This window comes from Vitis vinifera, chromosome 4, assembly GCF_030704535.1.
Source record: "Vitis vinifera cultivar Pinot Noir 40024 chromosome 4, ASM3070453v1".
In the NCBI taxonomy this organism is placed as follows: domain Eukaryota; kingdom Viridiplantae; phylum Streptophyta; class Magnoliopsida; order Vitales; family Vitaceae; genus Vitis; species Vitis vinifera.
This window is the reverse complement of record NC_081808.1, coordinates 25,484,019-25,506,501: the sequence shown is the minus strand read 5'-3', so window position 1 is coordinate 25,506,501 and position 22,483 is coordinate 25,484,019. Positions and strand designations below refer to the sequence as shown.

General features: G+C 33.3%; 1 protein-coding gene across 1 annotated transcript in view; it reads right to left on the bottom strand.

Moving 5' to 3' along the window:
- The window catches only part of LOC100261895 (protein CHROMATIN REMODELING 24), a 37,239-nt gene that overhangs the window by 2,340 nt on the left and 12,416 nt on the right, over positions 1–22,483 (bottom strand). The window contains exons 9-18 of the mRNA XM_002264224.4: positions 17,926–18,063; positions 17,748–17,825; positions 4,634–4,843; positions 4,480–4,551; positions 3,204–3,284; positions 3,002–3,120; positions 2,626–2,737; positions 2,190–2,258; positions 1,998–2,092; positions 505–633 (exon numbers count right to left, since the gene is read on the bottom strand). Coding sequence (XP_002264260.1) covers positions 505–633; positions 1,998–2,092; positions 2,190–2,258; positions 2,626–2,737; positions 3,002–3,120; positions 3,204–3,284; positions 4,480–4,551; positions 4,634–4,843; positions 17,748–17,825; positions 17,926–18,063 — 1,103 coding nt within the window. The remainder of the gene's footprint in view (positions 1–504; positions 634–1,997; positions 2,093–2,189; positions 2,259–2,625; positions 2,738–3,001; positions 3,121–3,203; positions 3,285–4,479; positions 4,552–4,633; positions 4,844–17,747; positions 17,826–17,925; positions 18,064–22,483) is intronic.

Below are 22,483 nucleotides of genomic sequence, written 5' to 3'. Positions count from 1 at the left end.
AGTATCTTTACAAAACTCAAAAGGAGAAATGAAAAAAAAAGAGTACCATGCAAAATTTACTTCAGTAAAGAGATGAACAAAATTGTTGAAACTTCAAATAGAGCAGTAACTTTGTAAACCAGAGCTAGTGAATTTTTAGCAAGATAAATGGTGCACTAGCTATCTTACAAAATTTAGTTATTTGTTTTTTGGCCGAATAGAAAAAGTCAAAATATTTGTCTTTTTCTATTTAACTAAAGGTAATCTATTGATATTAACCAACATAACTAAAGTGAACTTGTTATCAATAGGTTCGATTATGTTGGTTAATATCAATAAGTTACTTTTAACTAAATAGAAAAAGCCCAATATTTTAACTTTTTCTATTCAACCAAAAAATAAATGACACCTTAGATTATTTAAAATTCAAAATTATCTCATTCTTAATCCTGTCACATGCAAATAAACAAGACAAAATATATTTATCATTAACTAAAAATATGAGGTGAAAAATATAGATCCAACCTTGCCACTTCCTCTTCTTCATCTACAACTAGTACGCGTGCTGTCTTGGAGAAAAGCAAATTGTGATGGCTAACTCCTGCTATACCTTGAGTTTCTAGGAACTTTATGTGTTCTTTCAAAGATTCATCCCTATAGGGTGAGAAAAAGCGAAGTTAGGAGTTACAAAAATAAATGTGAACTGTAAAGCATGTAGAGATCCACTAGAACCCTACAAACATAAAAAACTTGAAATCATAATCCTCGTTTGCAATCATGATAAATATGTTGTGCAATGGAGCCTTTGTATAAAATTTCATTATCTGAAAATTTGAAAAAAATAAAAATAAAAATTGATTTGTCAATAATTATGAACATCTGTGAAATCAAAATTTAGTGGATTTGAAAGTTTGTTTTCATCCCTCTTATCTTTCTATATGAAATGATTTCCATAACTGAAACAAAAAAAATTGATGAATAGAAAGTTATCCAATTTATTGATTCTTTGAAAGTAATTATATAAAAGATTATAACTTATGAGTGAACATCAGAAGAAAAAGAATTACATTGTGGAATTTGACTCATTATATAGAAGAATGCTAGGAAAAGGACATCACTCATTATCGACTTCAAAATATAAATAGTTCCCATAAACGCATTCACTTAAATTATAATAGACATTCAAACTCGTTAGATCACCAATAAGTAAACCCATGCAAGTAGGATCATTAGTTTACTCTTTTGAAATGTTAAAGTGAAATCTAAAAATTAACTATTATGATGTTTAGGAAAGGAGTCCCCATGATATACGTAGGATCCAAATGTGTGTCTATGTGTGCATATATATAGTTATTTATGCATGTGTAAACATGGTTATAAAGAAGATCCCACTAGAAACATGGTTTAGTAGTAGACGTTTAATCAGAAGTAGACAAATTGGATCTGCCTTTTTAGCTTATAATGTCTCATGTGAACAATTCATCTAAGGCGTTGCTCACATAATAGACATTGATTCAGGTGCACAAAATGCAAAAAGATACTCACCTCTTCAACAGGTAAAAGTGCTAGTTCATGCAAATTCGAAGAAGTTATCAATAAAGCCACATAAAACTACTTGTGCTAATTGGGATTAGTTATTGCACCAAATTCAAATGTACTTCCAACTTTCTAGAAATAATGCAAATTAAATCAATGTGAGTAATTTCTTAATCCTACGCACATGGAAGAAGGGTACATAAGGTACATCCCCTAGTTCATCCCGAAATTAGTGTCACTGTATGCTCAAATGAAGACAATGATTACCTTGCTTTGTAAAGGCTGGGGAAAAAAATCTAATGAACAACATAGATATTCCATAAATAATGATGCAACTAACAGTAGTTTTAATAAATATTCTCTAATATTTACCAAAGTATGAATTGCATGGTCTAATCTTGAAAAAAAATATTTAACTAAATGGAACAAAAGAACATAGAGAATATGTTTATGGAATACAAATCGACTGCTAAGGATAGTACATATTGTGCTGGTGATCATGCTCTTCATGCAATTGTTGCTGAGTGACAGAGACATCAAATCCATGTTTAGGGAGGCTGAAAAGCTCTTGAAGGTCCTGAAAGAATTGTGGAAAACTTGGTAGAGATCACCCATCTTTAAAATGTTAAAGGGTTAGTAAGTTAAAGAACAAACATAATTCTCTAAGTATATACCTGTTGGCTGAAGTACCGAGTTTGTTCTTTGTGTTCAGTTGCAGTTCTAAACAATCCCCCCTTGAATATCTAAATCACACATTTTGAGCAATCATAACAATACCATGATACACTCATTGTAATAGAGGATAATTGAAACAAATATTAAAAAATTATCATCATAATAATAATAATAATAATAAAGTGAGGTATCTCTATCTAGACTCCTTAACTGAGAAACTGATTACCTTAAGAGCATACATTTTACGTGGTTATGATAATAGGCGAGAACAAGTGTACATTGTCATTCCATCACATAGGATCATACAAACACCCAATACTCCTATGGGCCTTAGAGGCATGTGTCTTAGACATGAAGAAAATAGTGTAGTCACAAAAAATAAATTCCTTAAATTTTAACCACTTCAACCCCAAAAAGAAACAAAGAGTAACTAACCTGCTTTCTATATATCTTTTCTTCAATGGTGCCACATGTCATTAACCTGTACACAATGACGTCCTTTGTTTGGCCAATTCGGTAAGCACGGTCAACACTTTGGTTATCCGTACTGCAACAATAAAACGATGTAAGTAACACTCATCCCACAAGTTATGCACTGAGTGATTCTTACAACAAAACTTATTTAAAAAAAAAAAAAAGAGGAAAAATTAATTGGTGCTGAAATGAGTCATTTGAGATACAGAAATATCCCATGAAGAACAATTTGCAAAGCTTTTTATGGCTCTACCTAGTCTTTGTTTCAGAATAATTGAACTATGAGCGGATAAGTATTCACTAAATCTAAATAAGAAAAAAATAATATGAATAGCACCTTGGGTTCCAAGCTGGATCAACCACAATCACACGGTCTGCTTTTGTTAAAGTGAGGCCCAAACCACCAACTTGAGATGTCAGGAGAAATATAGGAGCCCCAACACCGTCTTGGAAATCCTGATCATAAAATGAAAATTATGGCTTAAAAACTTCATGAAAACAAATGAATAGTCCTAATTTAAACTGAGTACAACACAAACATTAACAATCTTCACTCTGTCATTAGCTTTTGTGGTACCGTCAATGCGTAAGAACTTGTAACCATTGGATATTAGCAATTCCTGACAGCAACAAAAAGGTCATTCAAAATTAACACTCATGTTATGCCTTAAAATAACATCATATTCAAAACCATAAAAGATGCAAGTTCCATGGTTGTTTATTTACATCATATACTTGTTCATTTTGAACTTTAAAACATCCAATCAAATTATTTAAGAAAGGAAAACGAAACACAAACACATAGATCCTTCAAATGCTCATGCTTAAGACAAATAAATTCCATATGAAGAAAGGGGAAACAAAAAAGTTTAATATAAAAGGAGAACATTAACTATTGATCAATATAAAAGTTATTGCTAGTATACTTCCCATAAATTTCAACGATACTCCCTTTTTGGTGTTCTCTACTCTATCATCATCCTACCTGATAAAATAATGATGCAAGGTCGGAGAAAATAAACTTAATTTTAGTTTTAACACCCTACCCCTGAAGTTATCTTTAGAATGGGAGACAATAACCTTGATGAAGATGCATACATGGATAAATAAGAAATCATTTCCCAAGCTTCTTATTTTTTAGTTGTGCCCAATGTTTAAATTTGGAGTCAAAGAAAAGAGTATTACACAGGTAAACCAAGCAATGAAGGAAGAAAAATGCAATTGAGAGCAATCCAATCAATATTTTCTTTTTAAATCTCGGAAGAAATGTCAATTTCTAAGTTAAGAAAAAGTAAAAAATAAAACTACAGTTGTGACTCTCCTCACCATACATGAGACTCAATATCTTGATAATCTCATCAATGTTTTAGTCCATGGTGACACATAGGTCCCATCTAGTATCAACAAGAGTGTAGCAAGGAGCAGCGTACACAAGGCAAATGGCTAGTTTAGATGAGCACCTAAGTTAGAACTCAACTAGGTTCCCTGTATCTGGGTTTGGAAAATGCCTAGTAGTTGGGTCTTTGTTTGTCTTTAACCAAACTACTTGTATATTTAAATAATCATAATTCTCTACCCAGCTTGCCACAAGCCTTGAAATCACAAAAACAATTAAGTCATCAATCAATCTATAACTCCTAATATCCCCAAACTATCAGCTAAACTAATAACTCAACTAATCAAAACTTTGAACCTCAGCTACTAGAGGTCAGCTATCAACTACATTAATACCATAGAAAAAGGAAGTAAACAATGCCAAATTTCCTTCTTAAGAAATACTGGAAACAGGGAAATCACCAAAACTTTGCAACTTACCTCAATGAGATTAAGCATCTTGCGAGTTTGAGAAAAGATAAGAACATTATGCCCCTCTGGAATTAAAGTATCCTGTGCAAGGCATCGTAGGCATTTGGTTACAGCAGAAGACAATAATAAGGACATCTGTCTAACAGGGTCTAGCATCACCAACCAGTAAAGCTAATATAAAAGACATTTTGGATGAAACGTTGTCATTCTTCTCCAAGAAATCATCTCTCTCATAGGCGGTTGCTAAGTGCATCGCTAGCTTCGACGCCATACCAAGGTCTTCTTGATTTAGCATTGAATCCATTCCTTCCAACACATCTTCAACGGCTCTTTTTGTTAAGAGGAGGGGATGATCACATATTTTTTTCAGAATCTGCTTGAAATCAAATGAAAAAATTTACAAACAAAATAAATAAAAGAAGTTCATATTCTCAGAAAATGAGATCTAAGGCCCCCTTAATGGGGGCTTGCAAAAGCATTGTTTCACCACTTCAATATTTATCTCTTAAGTAGAAGAACTATTGCTGCCATCTGAATCATGGGATTCTAAAAACTTTGCCATGTAAAGAAGTAAATTAAGCAACTGACATTCAATGATTCAGTGTAAATGAGTATCCTGTTGGGTTCATCTTCATCATTCCTTTCATTCACCTACAACCTACAAGGAAAAGAAGGAGAATATCTAACCATAAATCAAAGGTAATACCAGCCCAAATATGAACCACTCCAAATTCTTCACTTCATGCAAAGTGAACAATTAATCAGTTGACTCCATAACCAACTGATGTCATCACTATATCAAAGGTCGACTCCAATCAGAACTAGACTTTAGCCACCCCCATGACCAAGAACTGAACCCATTCTCCCAGCCCCACAAAGCCCCCTTTTGCCCACAAAGCCCTCATTCACCTACAAACCAAAAGGGAAAAAGGGAAAAAGAAAGAAATCCCCTTTATAGAAACTGCCTTTGTGAACTCACCTAAACAGCATGGTTTTTTTTCCCACAAAATTTGGTCCAGGAAGAGTCAAACTCAAAAATATCCAACCAAATTAGTTAAAGAATATACAATGATAAGTAAAAGTTTTGGAAACTTAATCCAAAAAACTATAAAAATATGTCATAACCAAGGAAGAAAATTTCAGGGAATGTGGGTGATTTTTTGTTGAAATTTCATTGTATCACCAACCCCTAACATAATTTTTTGGAGAGAAACTTGGTCCAACGGAGTTTCCAAAAATATCTCCGATTTTTTGTTATAGTTTGACAATTTTTTCAATTAATCATTGATTTTTCATGATATTTTCACAATTTCCCAAGAAACCTCATTGTGCCATGTTAGCACCTTTAAAATCTAACTTTCGGTTCGTTATTTTATGGCCTCTGTTTCTGATAGTGCCATAATGAAATTTTAAATTTAATGAAAGTCGGTCAAATCAGATTTTCCTTTCAATAATACTTTGTCTGAAATTTTTATAAAAGAAAACATAATTGCGATCTCCTGTTTGTGAACTAAACTCTGATTTATCAAAGTCCAATTAGCTCCTAAACTAAAAATGATTGAATTAATCAAAAGAACTAACAACTAAGCATAGTGGCTAGATCATTAGGAACCTAGTGGAATAACATTGAGATCTGTAAGGAAGTTTTTTTTATTTTTTTTCTGTCTTTTAAACACTAAACTAATCAGAACAATTTGGATTTTTGTGAATTTGTAAAGATATGCAAAGAACATAGCACCAGAATAGAAATTAAAGCAGAGAAATCAGAGTAAATGCTCATCCAGTTGGATTTGTGAACCAAGTTCATTTGTGCTTAAATCATAGGTTTTTCTATGCTCTAAATTGTAGATTCTATAATGAAACAGAGCATAAACTACTCAAAATATCAAGAAAAAAAAAACAATAGAGCATAAACTACTCTAATTAGCTTATATTTTTGCTAGCACCTATTTGGCTGCTAATAAGAACATCTAAGGGATTGCGCAACAAAAGGGGGATAAAAACTCAACAATTTAGACTTTGAAAAGGATAAAGGTCAAGAACCAAATATTACGTGATGAAGCAAAGTTAAGGAAGGTTTTTAGAGGATGTATTGAAATATCTTATATTTTGATACCATATTAGATACTAGTTTGATAGCATACTCCAAGAAGCTAGATGTAAATTTCGATATAGTGTTAAACATGTCAAAGCTATTTCAAGACCAAAATAACATATCAATTCTTGGCAGAAGGGTGGAGAAACTTGGCTTTTGGTTTCGATACAAGGAACCAATTTTCATCGGAGCTTTAATAGTTGATTGATAAAAAATCAATACCATTTTCGATACATAATATCAGAGTATCAAAATGGAAGGCTTGAATGATTTTGGAGCTAATTGTCAAGATAGTATAAAAAACTATACTACAGTATTGACATATTTTGTTACAGGGACATTTTTTTTGTATAATTTTACCTCAAATTGATGAGATATAATCATTGTTATAATTTTCTGTGAGGTTTGGACACTTAGGCTTTTAGTTACTATTGGATGCTGTGGCATCATGAGATCTTGCCAATTAAATAATGTGATGCTATAAATAGGCTAGATTGTTAGAAGTTAGAGAGCTTTTTGGATCATTGTAGTGACAATTAGATTAATTTCAATTTTTGAATTTGAATTCTCCCTCCACATTCTCTGTCTACTTTCCATCATTTTCTTGATGTCAAACAATGAGAATAAAGGTTGGTTTCTCCATGTTTAGTGGCTAAACCCTTCTACATCTAGAGGAGGAGTGCTCAAGGTGAAGATCAAAGCTAGAAAGTGCATTTTTCACAAGTAAAACCCATTTCATACTCTTAAGACTTGTGGATTGCTTCATCCTATGCAAGAATTCTCTGAAAATCTTCTTGATAAGGCATAGGAGATGCTTTGTGTATTTATTAAATGTTCAAGAGATAAGATTCAATGATTTTGACTTAGATTGCTTATGAGCAAACTCATGACTTGCGCTTAGAACTTCAGATATCCAGAATTTTGAGAATGCAAGTGAGTTTGTCTTAATGATGAATCCTCCTTAAGGCTTAGATCTGATCCAAGGACACATCCATCTGGATGGACTTTTACCTCTTATTCATTTATTTTTTATCTTTATTTTCCAATCCAATTCACTCAAACATCTTCAAAATCATAAAGTTATGTTTTCTTCATTTGTTGCAAGGTTTTAATCATCATTTTTCTGGTAAATTTCACTAATAGATCTAGGATTAACTTATCAAATCCCTATGAAGACAACTAGCTACTATACTTAGTCATTCCCTCTTTTTCTCTTCTTTTTATTTTTTTTTTATTTTTTTTATAAAAAATAAAAGATATAGTAATCATGAAAAAAGTGCAAGAGAATAATGAGAGGTCCTTCCCACAAATTACAAAATATTGATCAAAGTAAGACTAAACACCTCCACTATACAAGTAGAACTATACACAAAGGTATAGGCCGCCTAAGTATATATAGGTAACATCTCCTTAAAATTGGACTCAACTTGTCTTATTGTTATTCACCCCCTTTGAATTACAAACCACAAGCTAATTGAGTTGAATAACATTGAGTGAAATGCCTCTAAAGGCAATGGTACAACACACTTGCAAGGAAGAATAGAAGTGAAGTAAATCTCATAACATCTCTTCCGTTCCTCACTTTTCTTCAAAGATCTTAGCATTCCTCTCTTGTCAAACAATTCACAACATCATGAGACAAGCGATTTGTCAAAAGGTCTTGCCTCTGATAGAACTTCCCAAATCTCTAAATGAGATAGTCAACACGTCACGTACACACCTAGGTAGAACCCAATCCATCTTGTCTAGATTGTAAAGCTTATGCAGAAGCTACAATATTAATGGACAAATATAGAAAGAGAAGATCTATCAATTCTCCACTTCTCCTAAATAAGATGCACAAATAAGGACTAAAACACATGTAAAGTCTTTCTCAATTGTAGCATGTCATTAGTTTAAACCTTTCTGTGTGCTACTAACTAAGCAAAAGCATTGACCTTTGATGGAGCTTTTGGTTTCGATAAAAATTTGGTTGCAAAGACCAAAATTGGATTTGATATAATGGAGGAGGCTAAGAAAAAAGATTTTACTAAAAGTAAACCTGAGGAGGATAAAGATCAAGCTCTTGAATCTACAGCAAATAGAGACAAGTGCATAGGAGTGGGGACATGAGTCTTTCAAGGTTTTAATTTCCATATTAGTGAGACTACAATGAAAGTTAAGGTACCAAGAAGGTGAAAATGAGTTATCAAGGACAACTGATATGGTGAGATTTTCCACTATGATAACCCTATAAAGACCTAGAAATTGTGAACATGATGGTCGATCTCCCCACCACAAATCTTCCCAAAAACGAATTCTCACCTCGTAACCCACCATAAAGCGAGTATACGAAAAAATGTCCTAGAAAACTTGTGTAATAACCTTCCAAGAACATCCATATGACCATCTAACCAAAATGTTAGCGTCTTATCCATTAGGATGTGTTCTATAAATGCTCAAAATAATTTGATGCCAAAGGCCTAAACTTTCCCTATGAAACTTCCAAAGTCACTTCCCTAACAGAGCACGATTTCTCATAGAAGTCTTCCCAACCCCAAACCTCCAAACTCCTTTAGTTTACACATTATATCGCAATTGATAAGATGATATTTTTTACCTTCCTCAATCCTTGACCAAAGAAAATCCATTTGCAATTTCTCAATCTTTAAAGCTACTGATGCTAGGATCTTGAAAAGAGATAAGAAATAGCTAGAGGTGTGAGACAAGAATGACTGGATTAGAGTTATTCTCACCCTTAAGAAAAAAAAGGCTTTATCAACCCGTCTAGTCTCATTGAGATTCTATCAACCACTAGATCCCAAAATTTGCATGCCTTCAAATTCCCTAATAAAGAAAGACCCAAATAAGATGAAGGTCAATCTAAAACTTTACAATCAAGCATCCAATCCACCTTGGATACCAAATCCTAACTTATATTAATACTAGAGATAACTTTTCTCTAAATTGATCTTAAGCCATAATATTTTCCCAAAAACCAAATAGATTAGCTTAAGGTATTACAGATATTCCAAAAAGGCTTTAGAAAATAAAATTGTGTCATTTGCATATTGTAAAAAAGACACTCTAGTCTTACCCTTGCCCACTATGAAACCTTTTAATAAATCACTTTCCTCTGCTCTGATCATCATCCTATTTAAACATCAACTGCAATAGTGAAAAGGAAAGGGGAAAGAGGGTTTATTTATCTTAAACCTCTAGTATGTAGATGGTTTCATGGAGAAATCTGCATAAATGCCTTAATAAGACCTTAGCTACAATCTTACAAACTTGTAACTAGGCTAATAAGTTTGAAATTTGAGATTTTCCTGATTTGATTCTTCTTTAGCATAATGACTATGAATGTGACATTGGTATTTTGATTTATTATCTCATTATTGTGAAACTCAAAGAACACCCTCATAATGTCCTCTTCAGTCACATCTCAACACTCTTGATAACTACAATGGTGAAGCCATCAAGGCTAGGGGCATTTTTCCTTATTCAATTGGTAAACAACAAAGTGTTCTTGTTCTTTTAGAAATGGGTGGTCTAGCCATGTAACAGCCTCTCCAGATACGACAAACCAATCCAATCCTCCAATAATCGCCTAAGGTTTTAGAGTATAGCTTACCAAAAAAATCCATTGTCTTCTAAAATATTTTCAATGGTGCCTAAAGTTACCCCCTCTTTAGAACCTAAGGATTTTATCATCTACCATTGGCCACCTTTTTTTTTTAAATCAGAAACAAAATATATGTATTAATAGAGAAACGAGACATGATAAGGATGAGAAATCCTCCCCATGAAGTACAAGCCTGATCAAAAGAACTACGTAAACCTCCACTAACCAAGGAAGGCTATACAAGAGATACAAAAGGCCACATGATCAAAAGAACTAAATAAACCTCCACTAACCCAAGGAGGGCTATACAAAAAGAATAAAAAGCCTATACAAGTAAAAGAATCCTGACCCTATAAACCCAACCCTAAGGTGTACATAATTGAAGCCAACTAAGCTGGATTACACTAAAATGATAGGGTTTAAAAATGTTTGTACAGTAAGCCCAAAAAGAAACATGAAAATGAAGTTGATCCCACATCATCTCTAACGTCTTCCAAATGTCCTAAAAAATCCTAACATTTCTCTCTCTCTCCACACAATCCAAAAGAGAGAGAGAGAGAGACATGATCCTCCAAAGAGTCTTACCTCTAATAGAATTTGCAAAACACTTGAAGGAGATCACCAACATATTGCAAATACTATTAGACTGAACCCACTTCATCCCAGCATGTGAAAAGATTCTATGCCACAATCCCAAAGTAATCGGACAATGCAAGAAGAGATTATCAATCGTCTCTTTGCTCTTCCTACAAAGAATGCAACAATTAGGGTTAAGGGCTTTGGTCTAATACCTAGGAAACCTTAGAATAGGCCTAGGCTTTCCTTCTCAACTAGGCATGATTCTCTCCCTATGCATGCCTTTTTTTCCTTTATAACAATTCCTCGCTTCACAAGCCCATTTGAATTTGAAATGATATTTGAGACCAACCAAAGTGGGTGGCTATCCTAGCCTTGCCACGTATCCTCCAAGCCTATGAAGTGCCCTACACCACGCCATCTCCCATTGAAGCCAACTCGCTTCTAAAGTGAGTTAACTCGGGCTTTCTCCAAACTTCTTCTTCTTCATCTCTGATGATTGTGACTACAACTATAAAAACCCAGGCACCATCTATCACCCCCAATAGCACCGGCAACACCACATTCGGATTCATTTCCACCATCACTTTAATCTTTGATAAATCAATAAGCTTTAAAGTATCACGATCCACTTCTGTCACTTTCCCCCAATTCTTCATTATGAATCATAACTGATTTTCATTCCATAGATGGAATGGGAGACCTCGCAACTCTATCCAATCCCTCCTGAATTTTCCAAGAACTATTGTATTTTCTCTTGGTGACCATTTCCTCAACCTAAAAACTAGTCCTCTCGAAGCTAGCCTTCCTTGCACCTAAAGCCAGTTTGCTCTTTCAACTAAATCTACGAAGAAGACACCTTTAAAAGCTGAAAAAGGATTTATGGAAATCATTACCCTCACCCCCATCATTCTCGAAAAAGCGTTACCTATAACACCCCAATCTTGAACCACAACTTGACCTTCACAAATCACAACCCTAGCCCACTTTCCAACAGGTAAGAGAGCTCATTTCCTTAAACCCCAATCTTTATTTTTCATCTTTGCTTCCACCTCTATTCTCATAACTAAATGAAAAGGGCTCTCCGACACAGACAATATCGACTTCCATAGGGCTTCCCATCCTCTACCTTTGACTCCTTCAAGAACAATCAGAGAGGAAGATTTTCTATTTGTGACGAACTTCGAAATTCTAATGTATCTTCCTCTATTATTGAAATAGATTTCCACCAAATGTGTTCTCGATCTACCCCAAGATTCTGACAACTCCACAACCTTCTTCAACTGTTCTAAAATCCATACAATTTCCTCTTCTTCAAAAGTCACCGAGAAAGCGTGCCTTGGAACCTTCTTCGTAACTGAAATCTAAGGACCCACATGGATGCCTTCAAATCTAACCTTGAAGACCTTTTTCTCCACTTCAAAGCGCTCCAAATACACTGCCCTCCCTTCTTACCATTCTCCCTTGGTCGTGGCCGTCGAGGACACGTTGACTCCGACCGCTGGCCGGCCTGACGATTGATGAAGAGTAGAGAGCGATCACAATTTGAAAGCCTCTTTTTTTATTCTTCTATTATGTATATCATTGGCCACCTTATGGAAATGCTTAGAATTGTAATTGCCTTCTTTTATCCATTTAACCTAGATTTTTTGCCTCCAATGAACCTCTTTCTTTAACAATAACTCCTCCAATCCCCCATCCTTATGGCTCTCAATGTAGAAAGTTCAGGAATCAGATTCTCTTCTTGCTCATTGTTATCAATCCTTACATTGTTTGAAAGAATATTCTTTTTTTTTTCTCCTTTAAATCTCAAAAGGACACCCTATTCCAATCTTTCAATATAGATTTATCAAAATTTAGTTTCTTCAAGAATTTCTAACCGCCAACCTAACACTCCTGCAACTAATAACTAAATCTTTCCTTGAAATTAAGTTGGAGCAACCACATATTCTCAAACTTAAATGGAGTTCAACCCCACTTAAAAAGGTTGAAATCAAAGAAGACTAGGCTATGATCAGAGGTCCATCTAGGAAGCACTTCTTGGTGGCTTTGAGGGAAACTTTGATCCCACTTGTTTGAGTACAAGAATCTATCCTACCTCTTGTATATTTGACCAAGTAAAAGATGCATTTCTAATAAGGGGATCAATTGACTCACTTTCTCTTATGAACTAATAAAAATCCTCATGATAAGGGTTAACCAAGAGGCACCCATTTCCTCCAAGATTCTTCTTATGACATTGAAGTCCCCTCCTACACACCAAATCGTGAAAGTTAGACCAAAAAGGTCTTGAAGCTCCAATCAAAAATCCTTCCTCATGTTAAAATTGTTAGGACCATAAACCGATGTCAACTAGAAGGTTCCCTCTTTATCTTAACTCAACTTAAGAGTTACCAAAAAAGACCTTAAAACCATCTCTGAACACTTGAACTTATTTTGAGTCCCATATTATCACGATTCCTTTATGCCCCACAAGCTAGAAGAACAACTCAATCCTTATTTCTACCTTTCCACACATCGCCCACTAACCTCCTATCACAAGTCTCCCTCTGTCTTTCCTAAAGCATCACAATGTCTAGGTTTTCAAAGTTAAGGAAATCCTTCATAATCCTTTTCCTTTTGGAACCCAACCCTCTAATATCCCAACTAATGATCTTCATGTGAACACTTAAGAGTCTTTCAAACTACCAAATCAAACCTAAAAATCCACAAGAACTCCATGTGAAGGTCTATACTTCATTCTAAAATAAACCTTAACCGATGGTTGTGCGTTGGGAGGACTTTCACACTACCTTTGACTAGCTTGTTTTTCATAGTTTCCAAAACCAACTTGTCATTGGCCATTTTACTATGTGTGATTTTTCCAACAAGGATGAGGTTGGTTCTAAGGTGCTCTCACCAAGGTTGCGAAGTGGCGACTTGAGAAAAGAAAAACTTTTAAGTTTTTAGTTATTGATATCTCTAAGGCACTCCACAACTTTGAAAGTGGGGCCGCCAACATTAAGCACAAATGTTACAATAGGTTCATTCATTGGAGTTATAGCCAAGGAATCTAGACTTTGACCCCAAGTTCAATAAGTTAAACTAAGATTGATCAAGATGAAATGCGGCAACAACTAAGAATTGACCCTCATTAAAGGTTTCAAGATTAGAAGGAAATACTTGACTTCGCAAACCACAAAGCGAGAATCCATCTCCTCCTTCAGTCTCTTCAGTGTTTTCTTGGGTTATTTCTAAGATAGGACATTGTCCACCCTGGTTGAAGTCAATCAATCCTCAACCCTTTACATGAATTGCTTCATTCAATGGATCCATTTCAACACTAAAATTCAGAAAGGGATACATGCTAAAATCCACAACATCATCGACCACTATAGACCCTCACTCCCTTAAAACCTTATGGAAGTTTGAAGTATGTTTTCTTTCATTGGACAAACCTTTATCAAGTGGGGGCAAACTACTTGCACGAAGCCTCATGTTGTCTAAGGTTGCCCTTCATGTGGGCAACTCTTATGACCTACAATGGGTTGGTTCTCCACAGAAGTGGAGACTACGCCTTGGAGTTTTAGGGAAAAAGTGTCTGATGGGTCTTTCTTAAGAAGTAGGTTTGGGCTCCTTTTTCCGTTTAGACTAGGTTGCCTCTTGTAAGAACTAAGGGCCTTTAACCTTCTCCTCTTTTTGGGCTTCCTCCACAATGGACCTTAACAAAAGAAACGGGCCTAGATCTATCAGCTAAGGAATCTTTAAGACTTGGTGGGCTTTCCACTTCTAAGCCTCTCTTCTTTGTTGCCACGTCTTTCCTCCTCCTTAAGGCTTTGTTTAGCTCTAGGTTTGAATATGAAAATGAAGAACAATAAGATGGAATAAAATTGTTTCCCATATTCTCTTTGGTTCTATCACTTGTCCCTAACTTGAATTTTTCCTAGAAAAAACACCCTACTCATCAAGTCAAATTCACCACTACTACGAGTTGACTCATCCCTCTCATGTCTACTTTCTTCTTCTACTTTGAAGACCTAAATTGAGACCATGAAACTCCAGACACCATCTTTCACCTCCATAAGTGTTGGCAGCACCACATTTGGGTTCATCTTCACTTTCATTTTAACCTTTGATAAATCAACAAGCTTCAAAGGGCAATGATCTACCTATATCAACCTCCCTTAAGCCTTCATTATGTGTTGTAAATGGTTTTCGTTCCATAAATGAAATGGAAGGCCTCTTAGTTCTATCTATCCCCGCCTGAATTTTCCAAGCACCATTGTACTTTCTCTAGGCAACCATCTCAAGAAAATATCATGTTCCTCCTTTATTGACAACCTCCCATGCTCTTGAAGCCACAAAGCTCTTTCAGTGGAGTCCATAAAGAATAACCCTTTATATGTCAAGAATGGATTTATAGACATTAGTCCCTCAAACCCAACTGTCTAGCAATAGCCTTTCCAGCAATATCCTAATCTTAAATTCTTAACTTTCACAAATCACAGCTCTAGCCCACTTATCAACTGGAACTAAAGATCCTTTTTTTAGACCCTCCTTTTTGACAACTCTTGCATAAGAGTGTTTCACTCCTTAAAAACCATCACCCACTAGTTCCTCTGTATTCGCCTCATCTGATTGTCATACTACAATAGCACCAAAAGGAGATTCAACATTGAGGATATTGTCTTCCTTAGGGTTTCCCATCCTTTGCTTTTATCATCCTCAGGAATAACCAATGTTCTAGTTATTCTATTTGTAATAAACTCTGTGATTTCAATGAACCTACCTGAATTGTTAAAACAAATCTCCAAAAGATGTGTACTTGTTTTTCCCTAATAGTTCCAAATGAAACCCAAAGAACCCTCCAACTCCGATGCCCTCTTTAGTTGCTCTATTAGCCAAGTGATCTCATTTCTTCCTAAGGCCATCGAGAAAGCAATACCTCAATACCTTTTCGCAACAAAAATCCATTCCCCTCCTTGGAAGCCTTCAAACCTCAAAGATCTTCTTTTCAACTTCAAACAATTTCCCTGTCATTGCTATATCAATGGCAATGTCTCCAATTGTTGAAAAAGACCTATATTCATCAAACAAGCACGTTACATTTCCCAATGCATTCTACATAGACTAGTTTTGGATCACACCTTGATTTTGTCGAATGGTCGTAATTTATGAAAAGGAAAATGTATGTTCAAACTTGAAGTCATGTTGTTAGTTCTTTTTATTAAATTCATTTTTGGCTTTAGGAACTAAGGACTGTGATCAGTTAAGGATTTGAGTCAAATCTAAAACTTAGTTCTCAAATTGAATTTTCAAATAGATTTCAAAACAATTAAACCTTGAGCAAAGAACTATAATTGGAAAAAACCATTAGAACATTTGGAATTATCTTCCTCATTGTTGTGATAATCTTAATCAAAGACAATGCAAAACCACTAAGATCAAATCTAAGCTTCTAATAGGATTCTTCTTCTAGCAAAATTAATCCAACTCTTAAGAGTTTTGATTCTCAAATTATTAGCCCTAATTCATCTAAGAATCTAGTCAAGAAGTTGCTCATAGATAATCTAGGTGAAAATTACTGAATATCATCGCAAGAACAATCACTCAATGAATCTAAGAAGGATCACTTATGCCTAATCAAGAGAGATTCTCAAAAAATTCTCGCTTAAAGTATTGAAAAATTCAAGAACCTGAAAATAGGAATCAACTTTCACTTTAGAAAAATGCACTTTCAATTGTGATCTTCACCCAAAAACACTCCTCCACCAAATGAAATGGTGTTTAGCTATTATATATGGAGAATTTAGCCTTTATTCTCCTTGTTTGGTAGCCTAGAAAATGGTGGAAACTAGAGAGAGAATGAACAAAAAATTAAAATTCAAAAACTGATCTCTTAATTTTTAGAAAGGGAGTGTTGCACCAATAAGGTATGTTGCTCTTATTAGTAATTATGCATAGTAAATGTATATACTCATTTGTGTTTCTTAAAACTTTTTAATATATTTATGCAAAAAATGAAATTTAAAACAAAATTTTAGTAAATAAATTAATTTTAATTATTTTATTTTCAAATTTCATTTAAAAAATTGTTAGGAATACAAAAATCATCATGATAATCTTCTTAATGAGTTTTTTTATATCTTTTGTATAGTAACTAAATACATAAGAAATAAAAATTTGTAAATGAAATTATAAACATTTGTAAATAAAAAAAAAAATTATACATCTATCATCATTTCTTTTATATCATTGAATATATACAAACTAGATATATCATCATTTTACTATTAAATGTGTTTTCATGTTTCATATGTTATTGTCGAATGTCACAAATTTGGTCATATATACGTTATTTTTTTTCAATAAAACCACTTCAATATTTGTATTATTGCTTGTTTCATCATTTCATAGAGTTTTTTTTCCAATATTTTATGAGATTTTATCAATTTTCATTCCACCAAATTTTTTTTTTTCAAGTTTTCATTTGATATTTCTATAAAATCCAACCATCAATATTTCTGCATTTTCAAATATTTTAATTCATAGTCATAACTGCTTTCAAATTCAAGATCATTCACTCATTTGTACTCTCTCATCATAGTTTTCCAAAATCCCATGCTACAAGTGTGCATAATCTAAAAAAAGAACATAAAGTTTGTAATCTTATAATTAAATCATTGGTATAAAATGGAAGACCCTAAAAAAAATGGCATCATCCTTTATTTTTACACTATACCTTTAAAAAATACTCTTCTATCAATATGGATACTATCCACCCAAACCACACTAGCTTTAAAGAGTTGTGGACCTCCATAATAATCCAAAAGCAAAAAAGAAACTTATCGTATCAGCTATTGCCAACATTGTATAATGGGATTCATAAAATAAAAAATAAAAATAAAAGCATAACATAAGAAAATGACAACAATTCAAAGAACCTCCATGGTATTTGCATATAAAAAATCAACTAGATATCGAGCAACAAAGAAGATAAAAGCTACATAAGGAAAACAATACCGTAATTGCAGCCAATGGTGAGCCATCAAAAGCTGAAAGAACGATCTCACTGTTCAAAAAAGCTTCATATAGTTGTCGCTACAACAAACCAATAGTAAACAAGAAGATTAGTATAAGTATACAACCAAAACCTACCATCAAAAATGAATGAAATGTACATTAAATCCAAGAATTACACCTGGCAACTTGTCAATCTTAGCCACACGATAATCTCGTTCTTTTTAGAAAGTTTGGCAGTTTCTGAGGCATCATCTTCATGAAATACCTCATTCTTTAAGCGACGCAAGAAATAAGGTTGAATACGTTCTCTAAGCTCCTGGTCAAAGAATAAAAGACAAAAAGTAAAAAAGATTGAAATCATTTATGCTTCAAATTTCCTAGCATGATGCAAACCTACCAATTAAAAAAAGAGTATAAAAAATTCAAACACAAAGATATGAAGAGTGCAAATATTGATAACTTTCACTATTTGGAAATTTCACTAAATGTTACGTTGTTAATACTAGGTATCTAGCTTTTGATAAAATAATGCATCATATATAATTTTTCTTTCCCACCTAGAATGAGATTGACCATAACTCAACATGATTATGCAAATTATAAATCATTGTTGACACATAACACAAGACAAACAAACCAGCTAAGCCACAGGCACAAATTAACACATCAAGTTAAATTTGCAATATTTCATTAATTTATTATGCTTGTGATGGAATGCCCATGCCACTAAGCCAAATAGTCTTTAATATTACACTTTCGCATAAAACATATATATACATATTATAAATATCTTTAATATATTATACTATAAATTAGTTAAAATAAAAATATTTTAAATAATTTAATTTAATTATTTTATTATGTCTTTTGTGTAATAATTAAACATATGTCAAATATAAATTTGTAAATAAAATTTTCAATATGTTTAAATAAAAAATATTTATGTATGTCATCATTTCTTTTATATTCTTTAATATATTCAAACTAAATATATTATCATTTTAATATTAATATGTTTTCAAATTCATTATATTATTGACTAATGTTACAAATTCATTATACATACATCAAATTTCTCATTAAAACAACTTCAATACATGTATTATTGTTTCTTTTATCATTTTTTTTTTAATTTTCCCAACATCCACGAGTTCTAATCAATTTCCATCCCACCACTATTTTTTGTCAAAATTTCCATCAATATTTCCCGATATATCCGTAAAATTCAATTACTGATATATATCTATAAAAACTGATATTTTCATCTTTGAGCTCAAGACAGGTGGTGATGAATGTTGGTTTTACCAATATTTTTTTTTTTAAATTTTCCCAAGATCTATGAGTTCTAATCAATTTCCATCCCACCAATATTTTATGTCAAAATTTTCATCAATATTTCCCGATATATCAATAAAATTCAATCACTGATATTTATATATATATATATATATATAAACCGATATGTTCATCTTTGAGCTCAAGACAAGTGGTGATGAATGTTGGTCTTAGTAAACACAATTGCATGAATTAGAGTAATGGCTACAAGAAAGAAATCAAAAGGACATGGTAACTCACCAAGGATGGATTTAAACTAGTAAGCCATTGGTTTTAGTAATCGGTTTTGTAATGAATTGCTAGAATGCCAATTTAATGGTTACCAATATTAAGGTTTTAGCATAATGTCAAAAAATATATTGATATGAATTAGATCACAAGTCAACCCTGGACATACTGTTTTTTCTCCTTTTAACCTTTTCATTCTCACTTTCTCTTCCTTCTCTATTCTCAATACATTAACATAGTATCAATGCAAATTAATATAAGGCGTCATTTGGGATAGTATTTAGTTTTGTTTTAGCTACAAGGTAATACACAAACCAAACTAGAACTTCTATTTGCTTCCATATTAATGTATCTTTTAATTCATAAACTCTTTTAACAAAATTATCCAAACAAGTATAGAAACTCTTATTGAGATTAAGAAAATGTTTTTGGCTTCTTAGATGCTAATCTGAACAAACCTAAATCTCAACTCCACTCCATTTCCTTTTTTTCTTTTTTTCCTTTTTCTTGTTTCTCTTCTATTTCTTTTCCCCTCCTAAATTTTTTTCACTTTTACCGAGCATTATTAGGAATTAGGTGAGTTATATGAAACCAATGTTTTAAAAGGCTACTAAGGCAAGCTATGCAAATTAGCCTTGAGGCAATAGCCTCAATAAAGTGTAATCGATGCTTAAGTCTCACCTGATTAAGGCTTATAGCTTGTGGTTGTAACCTTGGGATTATTAATGCTTAATGTCACGAACTTAGTCGTTTACTAAGCTCGTGCGGCACTTAGACAAGTCAAGACGCTTGATCTTGCTAAGTCAGCCTTACTCCCAATGCTTAGCTTGCTAGGCTAAGACGCTTGCCACTCGGAAGTTGTAGAAGGCGTAGTAGGCAACTCTTAAAGAATAGAAGTTCTTATTACTCAAGGAAGCTTTTACAAGTGCTTTGAGGACTCACTTGCTTGGTTGGTTAGGTTCTCGGGTGGTGTCTTGGCCAAATGAGGCCCTCACCTATTTCTAGGCACCAATGGAACTCTCTGGAACCTTGAAGGGTTCCTTACAAATCAAGAAGATTCTACAATACCCTACACAATTCTATGTACAACCCTATGTACAAGAGATCTCTAGAATTCTCTAGAAAGCCTTGGACTCATCTCATGCCTTCCACCATAGTGTAGAGATGTGTAGACATCTCTAGAACCTTCCACACTCTTCCCTCCAATGCCTTAGTGTAGATGACTCCAAGAGTCTCCGAAAGCTTCTTGGGCTCTATATAAACCCAGGAGGAGGCTCAGTTGAAGCATCCTGTGACATTAAGCCTCAAATATTCAAAAGATTTTAATGGGTTCACAGCCTTCATCAACTTTTTATATACATTTGTTAAGGGGTTTGAGCCTCAATATTTATTGGTTGTAGTAACTAGTGCTTTTAAGAAGTTTTGGTATATATTTATAAGTTTTGTCCTGCATCCAAGATTAAAGTTAAACCTTTTAAAAAATAAGTGCTTAGTTGACTACCAATTAATCCTTTAATTGAAAATGAAAGGAAGAGATTGAGAAGAAAAAATAAAAGAATTGTTGGCCACTATAGTGACCGAGCTTATATATAATCATTATTTCATTATTAATGGATAAAAGAAGAAAGATCATTGTAATTAATGGATAAAGAAGAAAAATGGATTGATATTAACACTGATGGAGAGGATAATAGAGCAATTAGATATAATTATGATTCATTAAAGGATCTTACTAGTGATAATGATGGAGTGATGGGAGTTTTGAAGATTATTTGATAAATGCATTAGAGTTGGATTTTAGAAGAGACAAAAAAAAAACACTAAATTAGAAGTTACTAAAAACGACATACAATTAATTTGATTATTATACATTATATGGTTTCTTATTATTTAATTTTCATGTGATTTCATTAGTATTTTTCTAATTTTTAAGATCGTTTTCTTTTTATTATTATTAAAGTTGAGACTTACATCTTGTTCCACCTCGAGGCTTACGCTTCGCCTCATTTGGGCAAGACGACCTTTAGCCTTATAAAACATTGTATCAAACTCTAGAAGATGTCATAGTTATAAATTGTTGACATCATCCTTGACTATGGCTAACACTATATTGTATAGACAAGAAAAGCAACTTCCAAAGCCCTACTCCATCATTTAACTAGGTTCAAGAAGAGCATACTTTGAAGGAATTTTAAACGATTACAAGATTCAAGGAGACCAATATAAAGAAAGCATGATGCTTCTTTTAAGCATTTGTTTATAGATTATGGTGTTAGAAAACTTAGTGCTAAAGGGTTTGATTTTAAATCAATTAAATCCATCAAATGTGAACGATAGAGTGGATCCTAAAAAGGCTTTTAATGAGGAGAACAAAAAAAATTGCATTTGTCCTTGTAAATCATTTCATGATATATGTTGTCATAAAATTGTGAAAAAAGGAAAATGCAATCACATGGATTATATGTTGGCAATTCCATGACTATTTACATTGTAAGCATTAGCTTACAATTTGAGCAATTTAAGGTAAGATCAATTACAATGATATTCTCATATTTGCATTCAAGTTTGGTGAAGGTCAGTTAAGGATCAAGATCATTTTAATAATTGATATCATGAATGTTTGAGGTGATTTTGTTTTCAATTTTACACGAGATTGGAATGCTACAATATACAATCTTCAAAGAGACCTCGAGTAAGCATTATAGGATCACTAAAGAATACATGGATGTTAGGTGTACTTTAATTAAAACTAGAGGACGAAGAGTAATTCAAAAGATAGCAAGAAAAGGTATTGAACCACCTTATAGTTCAAATAATCTAGCTCCCAATGCTTTAGAAGCAAAAGGTCAAGATTTAAAGCATGAACTAATTAGTCTACTATTTGAAAGATGTTAAAGTGCATGATATACACTATAAGCTCAAATCCTACAAGTTTAATTTTTTAGGTAAATTGGTTGTCTAGAATGATATCTAAGTCTCATTTGGTGGTTGGTCATGTATCAAACCTTACCATATGTTTATTTCCTCAATTTATTAAATCTAAAAGACACTTTATTTCCTCAATTTATTAAACCTTAGGTGTAAGCCCAAAGGAGGCTACATGTGAGGAAGGGGGTTAGAATACATGATATACATTGTGGGCCCAAATCCTACAAACTTAAGCTTTTAGGAAA